This window comes from Silurus aristotelis (assembly GCF_946808225.1).
Source record: "Silurus aristotelis genome assembly, chromosome: 11".
Classification (NCBI taxonomy): Eukaryota; Metazoa; Chordata; class Actinopteri; order Siluriformes; family Siluridae; genus Silurus; species Silurus aristotelis.
The window spans coordinates 29,891,011-29,906,010 of record NC_139584.1 but is presented as its reverse complement, the minus strand read 5'-3'; the positions used below and the strand labels follow the sequence as shown (position 1 = coordinate 29,906,010).

Genomic DNA, 15,000 nt, shown 5'->3' with positions numbered 1-15,000 from the left:
CAGTAAAATAATTGCGTTTATTTGTTTTTCTTTCAAATCACACACTGTTCCAGCATGATGGACTGGTTCTGTAGGCTGAGACGCAGCACTTCAGGATTTAAGCCGGATTGGTGTTTGCTTTCTTCACATGCATCTTTTAAAAGGCTTTAATAAATATTATTTGTTTGAGACAAACAAAAATAAACTAAGTTATGAATATTAATTTATTATTAACATCACTTACTGGATAGAGAAGCCTCTCTGACTGTTACCCAGTTAGTAACAGTGAGATTTGAAGTGTAACAGATACATTTGAAGTGAAACAGTTACATTTGAAGTGTAACAGTTACATTTGAAGTGAAACAGTTACATTTGAAGTGTAACAGTTACATTTGAAGTGAAACAGTTACATTTGAAGTGAAACAGTTACAGTGTAACAGAAGTGTAACAGTTACATTTGAAGTGTAACAGCTTCCTCGCGAGCACCTGGACGTCAGCACGCGCAAAACAGACGTAAAATAAAGGCTTTTTATTTGCCCCGTAATGAAGGAAAAGATCAAATGTTATATTACAGGAGTGCAAATGGTGAAATGTTGAATTATAAAGAAGAGTTGGACTGAAGCTATTTTTAGGGGAAAGAACCGCCGCTGTTGCCTAACAACCGCTTGGAGAAGATCAGATCCAAAATTCCAGACTTCAGTAACACAGAGTTCCTAAATAAAAGACTCCAAATCGCACCGTGTAAAATATTGAATGCAGAAACATGTGATTTGGGACGCAGCCAGTGTAACTCTGTGTGTGTGTATATGTGTGTGTGTGTGTGTGTGTGTGTGTGTGTGTGTGTGTGTGTGTGTGTGTGTGTGTGTGTGTGTGTGTATAGGAGAGAGAATTTCGGAATGCTGAGTGATGAAGATCTCACCTGTAAATGTCTAGTTTTCTCAGTCTCGAGCTCTCCACCGGAATCACTCCGTTATGTAAAATAAAATATATATAAATATCCCGGTGTTTCTGGATTATAAAACGAGCCCCTGGAACTGCGCTTGCGCTAAGATATTTATCACACCGCTGCCCGGAGCGCCGCACGTGCTGCCGGTGACAGATAACTGGCGAGCGCGCGCGCCTCTCCACCACCTCCTCCTCCTCCTCCTCCTCCGCTGACCACGCCCACCGGAGCTCGTAAAGGGTTTGAGGGCGTGGTTACTGCTCGAACGCGTCTCTGAGGAGTTCATGAATATTTATTACGTATTAACGACTTTCAAACAGCGATACGATGTTACGTGCGTTAGTTTGGAAAAATCTTCTAATTGAGTGTTTTTTCATTAGTGGTGCTTTTTAAAATTATTTATATTTTTTTATTTAATACATTAACACGAAAGAATCCAAAGTAAGACCTGGATTTACAATCACTCCATCCAAATCCAGGTGAGATGGTTTGAGATGAGTCGGACCAGAAAGTGAAAGAAAACCAGTCAACAAGCACTCAACACCTCTGAGAACATTTTAAGATTGTTGGAAACACGTTCCAGGTGAAGACCTCATGAGGCTGACTGAGAGAATGCCAAGAGTTTGCCAAACTTTCATCAAAGCTAAATGGAGCTTCTACATAATTCCATACGTGTTTTTTCATATTTAGGATCCTTCAGTTTATTATATGATGTTGAAAATAATCAAAATAAAGGAAATCTGCTGAAGGAGGAGGCGTGTCCAAACTTCTGTCCGGTACTGTATCTCTTTAAATAACTCGACATAATAATTAGAATGAATATAATCATATATTTGTAATGTTTTTATGCTTTAAAACATTAAAAGAAGGAGTAGAAATGTCTACACTTTGACCTTTATTAATATTCCAGCACATTTGAATAAACATGAATATGTAAATTCTGGAATAAACGTGTCACCAAATTCCCTCTTTTCTGCTCTCAGGGGGTCCAGGAGACGACCCTGATGGCGGTGGCAGCGGCTCTCTGGATGATGGAGGCGGGGTGGCAGAGTCGTTCCTCCAGCTGAGGCAGGTTGTGGATGAGTTGCGCTCGGCCGCTGGGGGCCTGAGCCAGGCAGGTGAGGGCACGGAGAGCGTAAGCACATGATGCTACGTCCTCGCTGTCTATCAAACGCAGCAGAAGAGGGACAGCGCCGGCCTCCAGAGCCTGGTATTTACCTACACGTGATTAAACAGATACAGAGTGAGGGTTGATGAGGGGATGAGCATTTATAGCTGCTATAACATCAGTGACAACACAAACTACACGGGGTGTGTGAGTGTGTGTGTGTGTGTGTGTGTGTGTGTGTGTGTGTGTGTGTGTGTGTGTGTGTTGACCTCGGGTGATGATGGAGGTGTACATCAGCGCTCCAGCGGCGTTGGATCTGACCTCCGTTTCGTCGTCAGAGAGCAGCTTCACCAACACGGGGACGACCTTCTCCTCACACACCCTCACCTTTCCCTCCGCAGGGACACTGCACAGGGAGAAACACAGAGATGATGGAGAGAATAAATAAATGAGAGAGGAAGAAAACAGCCAGGAGATGAGAAGAGGAAAGAGGAGGAGCAGGAGACGAATGGAGGAGGAGGAAAAGACAGAGGGAAACTGAAAAGCATGTGGAAAATTGAGAGAAAAGAGAAGAGAAGAGGAGAGAAGAGGAGAGAAGAGAAGAGGAAAGAAGAGAAGAGAAGAGAAGAGAAGAGGAGAGGAGAGGAGAGGAGAGAAGAGAAGAGGAGAGAAGAGAAGATAAGAGAAGAGAAGAGAAGAGAAGAGGAGAGAAGAGGAGAGAAGAGAAGAGAAGAGAAGAGAAGAGAAGAGAAAAGGAGAGGAGAGGAGAGGAGAGGAGAGGAGAGAAGAGAAGAGAAGAGAAGAAAGAAGAAAATGGGGAGACAGACAGATAGAAAGCCAGAGGAAGGAGAATATGGAAGAAAGAGGTTTAATTAAACAATTTGGTTTATATGATTAGGGGCGTGGCTGTAGGCGTAGCTTGCAGATGGCAGAAGATTCTCAAAGGCATGAGTTTGGGCGAAGCTTGATGGATCTGGGTGGAGCCTGGTGAATGGCAGCCACAGTGAAGATTACAGAAGGTTCTAGTGCACACTAGCGTATTTACAGCCAAAATTCTAGGTGTAAGTGTGTGCTGAAAGGTGTGGTTCTGGGCGGAGCTTGGCAAAGGTGGGCGGAGCTTACCTGATGGCCATGGTGGCCGCAGAAGCCGCCCGGCGGATGTGTGCAGACGGGTGCTGCAGCTGCTCCTTCAGCACAGGCACGGCGTCACTGGCCAGTGCAGGACGAGCGTCCAGCCTCATGCAGCCGCTCAGCGTGGACAGGACGAGTTCCCTGATGTTCTCACGCTCCACTGGGACCTTCATCACGAGCCTCGGTACCAGACCCAGAGAGCAGATGCTCGTCACACCTGCAGGAAACTCGGACATCATCTTAAACACGCCGTGCACCTTCTCACGGCAGGCGTCCCACGGTTCTTCTATAAGCTCTGACAGGGGGCCGAGCATGTTGTTCTGCAGAACGCCTTCCCTATACACACACACACACACACACACACACACACACACACCCACACACACCTCGAATTAACACTTCCTGAATTCTCTCTGAAGCATCCTCTGAGTCAGTATCTCAGGTCAGCTCCAGCTCCTCACCTCCCCACGCTGTGTGTAACCAGCTGATGGAGCACCTCGCTGGTTTTCATCCTCACAAAGCCGTCCTGATCCTTCAGCAACACCTTCAGCTTCTCTAAACAACCTGAACACCACCAGACGCCATAATTACAGGTCAGAAATCATCAACACCGACGCCTCAGAGGTGATTTTATCTCAGTAACATCGACGAGGATTTTATTACACACTCAACCGCAGGGCCTTTAGGACTCAATGTCTAGTCGTCCAGAAGATTCATTTACTCCCCTGAAGGATTTCAGACTTTTACAACACAAGAAAAAAATGCAACTTAAAGCATTTTCTGTAAATGTATTAAATACAGAATAAAACCCCATAATAAGGTTATAAAGGTTGTGGTGAGCCATCGGTGTCACAAATGCCTTATTTACTCGATCAGAAGTTTCTGATTTACATTTTAATATATTTTTGTTAATGAATATTTATTAAATTATTATTTAATAGTCCGTTCTTTTCATTTCATAGCGTTTCTCTTGAGTCTGCCGCCTCTCAGATTTCATCATCACATCGTGTTGAGTCAGAATCCAGTCTTGAGGCCTTCAAAGATGAACATTGTGGACGCTGGCAGCCTAACGTTCAATTTACTGTTGCTTTACCCGAAGAGATTTTGAGTAAAAAAACACAAAGATTTACAAGATGGACTTTTCATCAGAGGAGAAGTTGACCAATACACTTCATAACAGGTAAAAAAAAAAAAATAATAAATGTGATTGTTTTTGTTTTTTCTTTTCTAAAAACACACAATTTGCAGAAAAAGCAGCAGTAAGTCTATTTCTATCAATTTATCAATAAATAATAATTTGCTGTTCTGGAGAATTAATCAAAATCTTCCGATTTAGCAGCAGTGTGGCGAAATCGTGTGAAGGTGATGTGACGGTCATGTGAAGGTGATGTGAAGGTGATGTGAAGGTGACGGTAGTACCATGATAAAGGGCCTCGTAAGCTTTCTCCGGGTCGTGCAGAAGATCACAGAGGGAACACAGCGCCATCTGGCGGGTCTTCAGCTCTTCACACTGCAGCTCCTCCATCAGTCTCGGGAGCGCGCGCTTACCGTACGCCACCGGAGCGCGAGCCGGATCAATGTGCGTGGGCAGGAGCTCAGAAATCCTCGCCGTGGCCATCAGGAAAACTTCACACTTCACTTCTACCCCGGAGTTTACACGCGTTCAGATACACAGAAATACTAAAGCTGGGAACTGATACAGAAGAAATATGGGCGCTTTAGATGTCACGTGACCCTAAAATACACCCTAGAACTTGTTATTATTATTGGATTTGGTTCTGGATTTGCGTGAATGTACAGAGAACAGTGTTATACTGCATAATTAATAAAATTCAATAAAACAGAACGTTTAATCTGCCGGAGTCTGGATTTCCAACACTTACTTGTTACTGCACTTCCTGTTTGTGACCGTTGCTACGCAACGACGCATGACGTCAGAACGCATCACGTGGATATCGGAAGTAAAACAAACAAAAAAATTTTTTATTTCAGAATGTATTATTTCCAACATTTATAATTCGGAGCTGTTTTATTTAACAACACGTGCAAGTTTAAACGCCGGCATCTGATTGGCTCAGAAAACACTTGCGTTTTTTATTTAGAAGAAAATCAACACATTTCCAAAAAGAAATATTTAAATGTTACACACTATTTTAATTCAATATATATGTCTTTTTTTAAAGATTTCTCTTTTTCAGGGAATCATTTAAAGAGAAAAAAAACATGAGAAAAAAAATGTCTGAAAATCTGCTGTCAACAAAATAAGAATAAATGATCAAACGGCTGTTTATAAATAATTATTAAATGCAGATGTTTATATCAGAGCCGATCCTCATCCCTGTGTCGGAGAGATCTCAGGATCTGTATCCATACAGTTGGACGTGCAGGTCGATGAGCTGGCGGAGGAAACCGCGGTTGGGGATGATCCCTCTGCCCTTCTTCACCGTGTTGATGGCCTCCACCAGGGTCATGTTGTGCTTCAGCATCAAATACGCCAACACGATGGAGGCCGAGCGACTCACACCCACATGGCAGTGCACCAGGATTTTACCTGCAATTGTGAGCCATCAAAACACACTTCATACACACACACCTCCAGAGACACACTTCATACACACACACACACCTCCAGAGACACACTTCATACACACACACACCTCCAGCTACACACTTCACACACACACACACACACCTCCAGAGACACACTTCATACACACACACACCTCCAGAGACACACTTCATACACACACACACCTCCAGCTACACACTTCACACACACACACACACCTCCAGAGACACACTTCATACACACACACACACCTCCAGAGACACACTTCATACACACACACACACCTCCAGAGACACACTTCATACACACACACACACCTCCAGAGACACACTTCATACACACACACACCTCCAGAGACACACTTCATACACACACACACCTCCAGAGACACACTTCATACACACACACACCTCCAGAGACACACTTCATACACACACACACCTCCAGAGACACACTTCATACACACACACACCTCCAGAGACACACTTCATACACACACACACCTCCAGAGACACACTTCATACACACACACACCTCCAGAGACACACTTCATACACACACACACCTCCAGAGACACACTTCATACACACACACACCTCCAGAGACACACTTCATACACACACACACCTCCAGAGACACACTTCATACACACACACACCTCCAGAGACACACTTCATACACACACACCTCCAGAGACACACTTCATACACACACACACACCTCCAGAGACACACTTCATACACACACACACACCTCCAGAGACACACTTCATACACACACACACCTCCAGATACACACTTCATACATACACACACCTCCAGATACACACTTCATACACTTCATACACTCACCTCCAGATACACACTTCATACACTCACCTCCAGATACACACTTCATACACTCACCTCCAGATACACACTTCATACACTCACCTCCAGATACACTCTTCATACACTCACCTCCAGATACACACTTCATACACTTCATACACTCACCTCCAGATACACACTTCATACACTTCATACACTCACCTCCAGATACACACTTCATACACTCACCTCCAGATACACACTTCATACACTCACCTCCAGATACACTCTTCATACACTCACCTCCAGATACACACTTCATACACTTCATACACTCACCTCCAGATACACACTTCATACACTCACCTCCAGATACACACTTCATACACTCACCTCCAGATACACACTTCATACACTCACCTCCAGATACACACTTCATACACTCACCTCCAGATACACACTTCATACACTCACCTCCAGATACACACTTCATACACTCACCTCCAGATACACACTTCATACACTCACCTCCAGATACACACTTCATACACTCACCTCCAGATACACTCTTCATACACTCACCTCCAGATACACTCTTCATACACTTCATACACTCACCTCCAGATACACACTTCATACACTCACCTCCAGATACACACTTCATACACTCACCTCCAGATACACACTTCATACACTTCATACACTCACCTCCAGATACACACTTCATACACTCACCTCCAGATACACACTTCATACACTCACCTCCAGATACACACTTCATACACTCACCTCCAGATACACACTTCATACACTCACCTCCAGATACACTCTTCATACACTTCATACACTCACCTCCAGATACACACTTCATACACTCACCTCCAGATACACTCTTCATACACTCACCTCCAGATACACTCTTCATACACTTCATACACTCACCTCCAGATACACACTTCATACACACACACACCTCCAGATACACACTTCATACACTTCATACACTCACCTCCAGATACACACTTCATACACTCACCTCCAGATACACACTTCATACACTCACCTCCAGATACACACTTCATACACTCACCTCCAGATACACACTTCATACACTTCATACACTCACCTCCAGATACACACTTCATACACTCACCTCCAGATACACACTTCATACACTCACCTCCAGATACACTCTTCATACACTCACCTCCAGATACACACTTCATACACTTCATACACTCACCTCCAGATACACACTTCATACACTCACCTCCAGATACACACTTCATACACTCACCTCCAGATACACACTTCATACACTCACCTCCAGATACACACTTCATACACTCACCTCCAGATACACACTTCATACACTCACCTCCAGATACACACTTCATACACTCACCTCCAGATACACACTTCATACACTCACCTCCAGATACACACTTCATACACTCACCTCCAGATACACACTTCATACACTCACCTCCAGATACACTCTTCATACACTTCATACACTCACCTCCAGATACACACTTCATACACTCACCTCCAGATACACTCTTCATACACTCACCTCCAGATACACTCTTCATACACTTCATACACTCACCTCCAGATACACACTTCATACACACACACACCTCCAGATACACACTTCATACACACACACACCTCCAGATACACACTTCATACACTCACCTCCAGATACACACTTCATACACACACACACCTCCAGATACACACTTCATACACACACACACCTCCAGATACACACTTCATACACTCACCTCCAGATACACACTTCTAAATACACATTAGGGGTGAAGGGGAAGTTATGGCCTTAATGATCGATCATCATGATGTGTTTTTTTTTTTTTTTTACCTCCTGTCCGGAGTGCGTTATGAATGAACTCTGCTCCTGTGTTAAAGTTGACGCTCATGTCATAGGCGGGAGAGTCGTGGGCTTCGATGCCCAGATACGTGATTCCCATTCCGGAGTAAAAGTCGTCTCCTCGCCTGGAGCTGTGAGCACAGTTCAACACGTGGGTGAAGTTTTCCCTTCCAAGCCTGGCGCGATTTTCTGCGAAATCCCTGCAGAGGGAGGAGCGTGTTACAATCTCGGGTTTTGATTGGCTGCAGCGAACTACATTGTGTATTGTGTAGCTGCAAAGCAGTGCCACCTAGTGTTTAAGATAAGAATAAGGCCTGGCTTCGCACTCCTTACTCATTCCACCCATCACACTTACATGTCTCCTATATAAAGTCTGGGCCAGACCTCGTTAGCAGGACCGTTGATCGCTCTGCCGGAGAATAAAAGCTGCTCGACTCCCATCACCGCCAACGCCGGCGAGGTGAAATCGATCTCCGGTGAGCTCGTCCCGCTATATTTTGATCTGTAGGACATCTGGAGACGTGGATGACGTCGTGGATGAAACGGGAGAAGATATTTGTGATATTAATGATCCGGGGAAAATCTCAGCAAGTTGAGGTTTGAAGTTGTAGATCCTGGTGGTTGCTACATGCTCCCTTGGGGGCGGGGGGGGGGGATATTTTAGGACTCAGACTTGGCTGGAGGTCAGTAATGATCAGACTGCGGCTTCGTAGCGGATCGCTTACATACACACTGACGCAGAGAAGCCTCCATAGAGACACACATCTTAAATCTAGTCTAGGAGTGTGTTCTAGAAGTCTACCTTCACGTTTTTGGAGTTTCCATCCTCAGAGGGATTGATTACGTTGTGCAGTAGGAGCTCCGTCACGCTGTGGTCTGAAAAGCAAGTAAATGGTGATTTTATACCGAGAAGTGCTCAGTGAAGGATATCTGGAAGTTGTAGGTCTGTCAAAGTGGTTTGGATGGAATCAGAAAGCAGGAGGTCGTTCGCAGGAGGTGTGGCTGATCTTTTAACCCCTCGCACCTGAAACCTGGGGTGCATGTAAAAACAGTCCAAACTTCTGATCTTCACAGCCATAGAACCGAGAAGTCTGTTCCACGCTTTCTATCCCGTCTCTACACACCCATAACCGGTGCTGAAAAGTTTCTGCCCACTTTCCAACTTCTCTTTCGGTTTCTGTATAAATTTGACCAGATGACGAGAAAATTTGATAAATAACACAAATACATTGCAGTTTTTACTGTTTTGACCTCCTGCGTACCTCTGTAACCTTTACAAACGACAACCAAACACCACGCCTTCAGGACTTGTGTAGTTTATTGTAAGCCGTGGGTGTGCGCACGTGTGTGTGTGTGTGCACGTGTTATGGCCCGTATGGTCGTGTGTTCAGACCCATGCACTACACTCTCAGCAAGCACTTATTTGGTCCTGTGTTTTTCAGCGTGTGTTGTTAATGTACAAGTCACGTACAAATATACTCTTTATGTGTAAAGTTTGTGTACAGGTTTTTTTTGTTATCCAGGTGTTTACAGGAAGAGATATTTACAGAGAGAGAGAGAGAGAGAGAGAGAGAGAGAGAGAGAACTCATAACAACAAAATCAGACCAGCAGAGGGACATGCAGAGCTCTCGGGTACAAAAAGCACCTGGGGACGACGTGGCACAGAGCATCCGTGGTTCTAAAGCGTCCGTACCAACGGAGGAGGAGAAGGAGGAGGAAGACCGTGGGTGAGAGTTTATGCCCATCGTTGATACAAAACACAGACAATTTGGGAGGCGGCTTAAGAAAAGCAGTCATATGGAGTTTGTCCTTTTTTTGTCTGGTTGTTTTTTTGATGCTTCGTCTGTTCAAAAACTAAACAAAAACACAAGATATCCAGTGAACACGTGAGAAAAGAGGTCCGTGTCGTTTCGCAAAAATTCCAGACAGGAAGCACGTCTGATCCAAACCAGAGCGATGACATCACCACCTGCTTAATCCTGTCAGGATTCGCGTTCTATTTTTACGGAACGTTTGAGACGTGATGTGACGACGGAGACGTAATAAACCCTCAGGCGAGAAAGTGACTTTTGTGTGTGTGTTTTTTTTTTTAAAGGAAAGTTCAGTCTTCCTCGTCTGCGCCCTCTTTTAACTATCATTTAAATACGAATGTCTACATTCATTACTGTAATGATTAAAAAAAGGCCCCATTCGTAAACATGCGAGACCTTTGTGTTAGACGCAGACGGGACACGGGCTTTTGGATGAGATTTTAGAGTGAAAGAGGAAAAATCAACAACAAAAACGTGAGTATTGCCGTGCGTACGTCTCACGTTTCAATTCGCACGTCTTACTAAAGAAAGATAAAATAAAATAAAAATAAAATGGATCTAATCGGTGGATCTGGTGGAGATCCGGAGACTCATGTAGATCATGATCCCGTATCAACACTGATCAAAGGAAGTGCGTATTGTTTGCGTATAGGGGAAGAGGGCGGGACAATCAAAAAGCGGCTTGAAAACGCACCAATCAGGAAGGTGGTTCATGCTTATTCTTTATTCTAAACACAGTGACTTTATCTTCTCATTTCCCAGCGATGTTACGAGGCTGAGGTCAGAGCACAGAGGGTTAGGGGCCTTGCTCAAGGGCCCCAAAAGTGGCAGCTTAGAGATCCCAGGGCTTGAACCCACAACCTTGTGATCAGCACCCCAGAGCAGTTACCCACTGATCTCCCAGCTGCCCCTGAGAACTCCACCACACTGTACAGTATTATTGGATGGAGAATGAAAGTGCACAGTGTTTGTAAGATCTACACGATTTAAGACGAAGCCGATTAACCCAATAAAACACACTCGGAACAGACGGCGTGAAGCGGCGTACAGATAACGTGAGGTGTAAAAAAAAATAAAATAATACAAGCTAAATTATTTATTGCTTTTCACATAAACAGCTCCGTCTAAATTCATAAACGAATAAAAAAAAACAAATACTACAAACGAAACTTGCTCGATATGGTGGCAGACGTCTGGATGGATGTGAGTGTGTGTGTGTGTGTGTGTGTGTGTGTGTGTGTGTGTGGGGGGGGGGGGGTCTAAAACGTATAGCTGATGGGCTCCAAAGATTCTTCAGTTCAGTTACTGAGGAACAGCAGGTCAATGAGATTAGACGAGATCAGACGACAGATGCGGAAGCGAGTGATCGGATGGCAGTGTGTGTGCTGATGGATTGAGAAACGTGTGTGTTATAATCTGTACAATTTATAATCCTGACGTCCTGCAGGTGTTCAGGACGTGAAGAACAGAATCGTTAACACAGACGAACATCTGCAGAGAAGGAAGCTGCGTTCACACACACACACACACACACTCGCTCGCTCGCTCAGTTTGCGCTCTTTAGAAGGCCTTGTTCTCCAGACGGTCCAGAATGATCTGGATCTTCTGCACGGCCTCTTTGCGTGCCGAGCGCACGGCGTCTTGGCCGTTGGTCTCCACCGAGTCCAGGACCAGCAGTTCTTTGGTGAGCAGCTCTTCCAGACAGCGGTAACTCTTATCCGTCTTTCTGCCCACGAACTCGTCGACGTCCTCCTGAAGAAGGTGGACTCTGGACAGGACCTCCTGCACGCGAGCCAGGCCCAGGTTATCGCCGTTTGTGGGCTGAGGTGTGGGCGGAGGAGGAGGAGGAGGGTCATTCTGCTGCGGCACCGGTGGCACCGGTTTGGGCTGGGTTCCTCCTCCGGAGGATGTTTTGTTGTAGATCTGAGGTGGGGCACTAAACTCCACTGGTTTGTTCGAAAGCGGGTTGGGGGCGGGGTTGGAGTTTGGCGTGCTGGGTCGGGGTTTTGGTTGGTTTCGGTTGTTCAGGTGACCTGGATATGGTGGTTCCTGAGGAAACGGGAGAAATGGCGATTATGACTTTATACTCATCCATTTATCTTTTAACCATTCAGTCTATCCATCAACCCTCCAACACTCTCTTTACCCCCCCCCCCCCCCCTTTACATCTACCTCTCCATCCATCCCTGTATCTATCCACTGTGAGTGTGTGTGTGTGTGTACCTTGTGCTTGATGTGATCGTACGGAGGTGGGGCGGGGCCATGCCAGGGTGGAGGGTGTGGAGGTCGTGTGTGGTTGGGGTAGTGCGCTTGTGGTCCGTATGTGGCAGAATGAGGCCAGGGTTCGGGTTGAGGGCGAGAGGGTACAGGCTGCTGGGTGGGGTAGGGGGCGTTAGGGGGGCAGCCATCTCCATAGGGTGGGTACGATCCGGGCGGGAATCCGGGAGCCTGAGAGAAGAGTGCAGATAGAAAATAATCATCACACACACACACACACACACACACACACACACACACACACACACACACACACACACACACACACACACACACACTAATCAGAAGAGTGAAGAGGGTAAGATGTTGGACTCACCCCTTGGCAGTGAGGAACGGGGTACGGAGGCTGAGGAGAGCTGGCCGGGGTTCGGTCCTGACTGTGGTACTGCGGCTGTCGTGGAGGAGGGATCTGATCGCTGCAGTAGAACGGATTGGATGGGTGGAGAACGTTCGGTGGGTACTGACCCGGGGTGTAGACTCCGTTTGGATACGCCGGGATTCCCTGGAGAAGAGCCGAGTTCATCACTGAGGTTTGAACTTACAACCAACTTGTCACCCACACTGAGCGTGAAATGATGTGTGCGCTGAAATGGAACACCTTCTCCATTCCCTGATAAACGAGGTCCTGGAAATCGATCATATTCGGCCATCTTTAACGAGGCACTCGTTATCTAAATGCTCTCAGAGGAACGAGGATAGAGGAGGCTTCTGGGATGAGGATGGGTACCTACGTCATATTTATGTATTCCAACCCAAAACATGCACCTACAGTATTTTTGAGTGTGCGTTCTTTTACAAAATACAGGTCCCAGGTGAGGACATCTGGATCTTCAGACTTGAATCATTGATTAATAAATTGGCTGTAACGTGATTGTCAGTGAGGAAAGAAATGAAAAAAGCTTAACTTGTAACCTCCAGAGAAATCGGAATAAAATGGAGACTAGGTGTTGGAGTACCTGTGGATTGTACGCTGCTTGTCCGTTGATCTCGGTGCCGGGCGGGAAGGTGTTACTGTACGGCCCGGCTGGAGCAGGGTACCAGTAGTTGGGCGGATATCCACAATATGGAGTCGAGTCCTGCTATCACATATCAAACCCTGATTTTAGGATCAAACAGACATCATGCTGCATGTGCCTGTAAAAAGTGTGGAAACCCCTGGTCTTTATGATGTTTCAGAGACACAGCCATGTTCCTGATGTTTCTATCTCGTAACGGTCTGTAGAGTCCTCCAAACGTTCAGCTGGAACACTTTGAAGTAAAACTTTTTTTGTTCACTAGTGATGAGAAGATCAGATCATTTTAGTGACTCGGTTCTTAGAATCTCGTTCAGAAAAACGAACAAATCTTTTTTAAGTCATTTAGTTTCTTTAATCATCTTCAGAGCGTCTATGAGACCCACAGGATAAAAGAAACATCTCAGAATAGAAGAGTGGAGAGAAACTATTCTGTACTGTTTCCTGAACGTGACCTATGGAGATTTTGCGATTCATTGCTCACGCACGACTGCTTCTTCTGAGTCACATTAAAGACTCGTTTTAAAGTAACAAATCGTCCCATCACCATTTCAAACGTTCTTGTGATCCAGATCAGCAGATCTGTAGGATTTGGGTGCAGTGACTGGGCAGGTGGTTCCTGATGAACGAGGAAATGAGAGAGAGAGAAGGTTGGATAATGTGGAGATTAGGGTTTAGAAGGAAGGATGAAGAGTGGAAAGTCGGTTGGACCAGATGACATACCGGTAGAAGCGTGGAGATTTTTAGGAGAGATGCAGTGGAGTTTTTAACCAGATTGTTTAACAGGATTTTGGAAGGTGAGAAGATGCCTGAGGAATGGAGAAGGAGTGTGCTGATTTAGAGAAAGCGTACAACAGGGTGGAGAGAGGAGTTGTGGTATTGTATCAGGAAGTCTGGTGTGTCAGAGAAGTATGTGAGGGTGGTGCAGGACATGTATGAGGACAGTGTGACAGCAGTGAAGTGTGCAGTAGGAATGACACACTGGTTCATGGTGGAGGTTGGACTGCATCAAGGATCGGCCCTGAGCCCTTTCCTGTTTGCAGTGGTGATGGACAGGTTGAAGGATGAGGTCAGACAGGAGTCTCCATGGACTATGATGTTTGTGGATGATATTGTGATTTGTGGTGAGAGTAGGGAGCAGGTGGAGAAGAGTGTGTGTGAATGAGAGGGAGGGCAGTGGAGGGGTGCGGTTGCAAAATGTCAATTATGAACTTTGTCATTCAATGTCCAACTTTTTGTTTGTTGAATAGAAATATATTTTCTTGCATGTGTCTCTCAAAAACCATAAAGGAACTCCCCACTTTTCACAGCCACTGTGTCTGTGGATATATTAATATATAAATATTAACACCTGATGAAATCCTGCCAGATGCTATTTAGTCAATAAACAACCACACAAATGATACAAACACTGTGGGTATTTTACTCCTAAATATTAAAATTTAATAAAAATAACCCCAGTTGA

At 45.3% G+C, this 15,000-nt stretch overlaps 3 protein-coding genes across 4 annotated transcripts; all 3 read right to left on the bottom strand.

Moving 5' to 3' along the window:
* Positions 1 to 1,804: 1,804 nt before the first annotated feature.
* rsph14 (radial spoke head 14 homolog) lies at positions 1,805 to 5,132 on the bottom strand. 2 transcript variants are annotated; one of them, XM_083555533.1, is made up of 6 exons: positions 5,045 to 5,132; positions 4,581 to 4,847; positions 3,623 to 3,725; positions 3,153 to 3,497; positions 2,300 to 2,436; positions 1,805 to 2,140 (listed from the first exon to the last, which is right to left on the bottom strand). In XM_083555533.1, exons 2-6 carry the CDS (start codon positions 4,777 to 4,779, stop codon positions 1,902 to 1,904), a joined length of 1,023 nt encoding a protein of 340 aa, XP_083411659.1. In that variant the 5' UTR covers positions 4,780 to 4,847; positions 5,045 to 5,132; the 3' UTR covers positions 1,805 to 1,901. The 2 variants fall into 2 exon arrangements, with proteins under 2 accessions (XP_083411659.1, XP_083411658.1); XM_083555532.1 differs by having other exon boundaries at positions 4,581 to 4,854; positions 5,045 to 5,112.
* A 75-nt stretch (positions 5,133 to 5,207) lies between these two features.
* On the bottom strand, positions 5,208 to 9,154 carry LOC310733248 (dual specificity protein phosphatase 26-like). Its single transcript, XM_083554319.1, has 3 exons — positions 8,789 to 9,154; positions 8,425 to 8,633; positions 5,208 to 5,712 (listed from the first exon to the last, which is right to left on the bottom strand). Exons 1-3 carry the CDS (start codon positions 8,944 to 8,946, stop codon positions 5,516 to 5,518), a joined length of 564 nt encoding a protein of 187 aa, XP_083410445.1. The 5' UTR covers positions 8,947 to 9,154; the 3' UTR covers positions 5,208 to 5,515.
* A 579-nt stretch (positions 9,155 to 9,733) lies between these two features.
* Positions 9,734 to 13,710, bottom strand: bag4 (BCL2 associated athanogene 4; the record flags this gene model as incomplete). Its single annotated transcript, XM_083555156.1, has 5 exons — positions 9,734 to 12,294; positions 12,469 to 12,693; positions 12,839 to 13,024; positions 13,479 to 13,601; positions 13,657 to 13,710. The coding sequence occupies 5 exons, from the start codon at positions 13,708 to 13,710 to the stop codon at positions 11,806 to 11,808; spliced, it is 1,077 nt and encodes a 358-aa protein (XP_083411282.1). The 3' UTR covers positions 9,734 to 11,805.
* Positions 13,711 to 15,000: the final 1,290 nt, after the last annotated feature.

Bases quoted from the DNA above. Each gene is read 5' to 3' on its own strand.
- rsph14 (XM_083555533.1), bottom strand. From the start codon at position 4,779: ATGGCCACGGCGAGGATTTCTGAGCTCCTGCCCACGCACATTGATCCG. The intron at 3,726-4,580 runs GTACTACCGTCA...GGTGGTGTTCAG, and splicing joins TTACGAGGCCCTTTATCATG to GTTGTTTAGAGAAGCTGAAG. The intron at 2,437-3,152 runs GTAAGCTCCGCC...CTCCCTGTGCAG, and splicing joins GCGGCCACCATGGCCATCAG to TGTCCCTGCGGAGGGAAAGG.
- LOC310733248 (XM_083554319.1), bottom strand. From the start codon at position 8,946: ATGTCCTACAGATCAAAATATAGCGGGACGAGCTCACCGGAGATCGAT. The intron at 8,634-8,788 runs GTAAGTGTGATG...CTCCCTCTGCAG, and splicing joins AGACTTTATATAGGAGACAT to GGATTTCGCAGAAAATCGCG. The intron at 5,713-8,424 runs GTAAAAAAAAAA...TCACAATTGCAG, and splicing joins TAACGCACTCCGGACAGGAG to GTAAAATCCTGGTGCACTGC.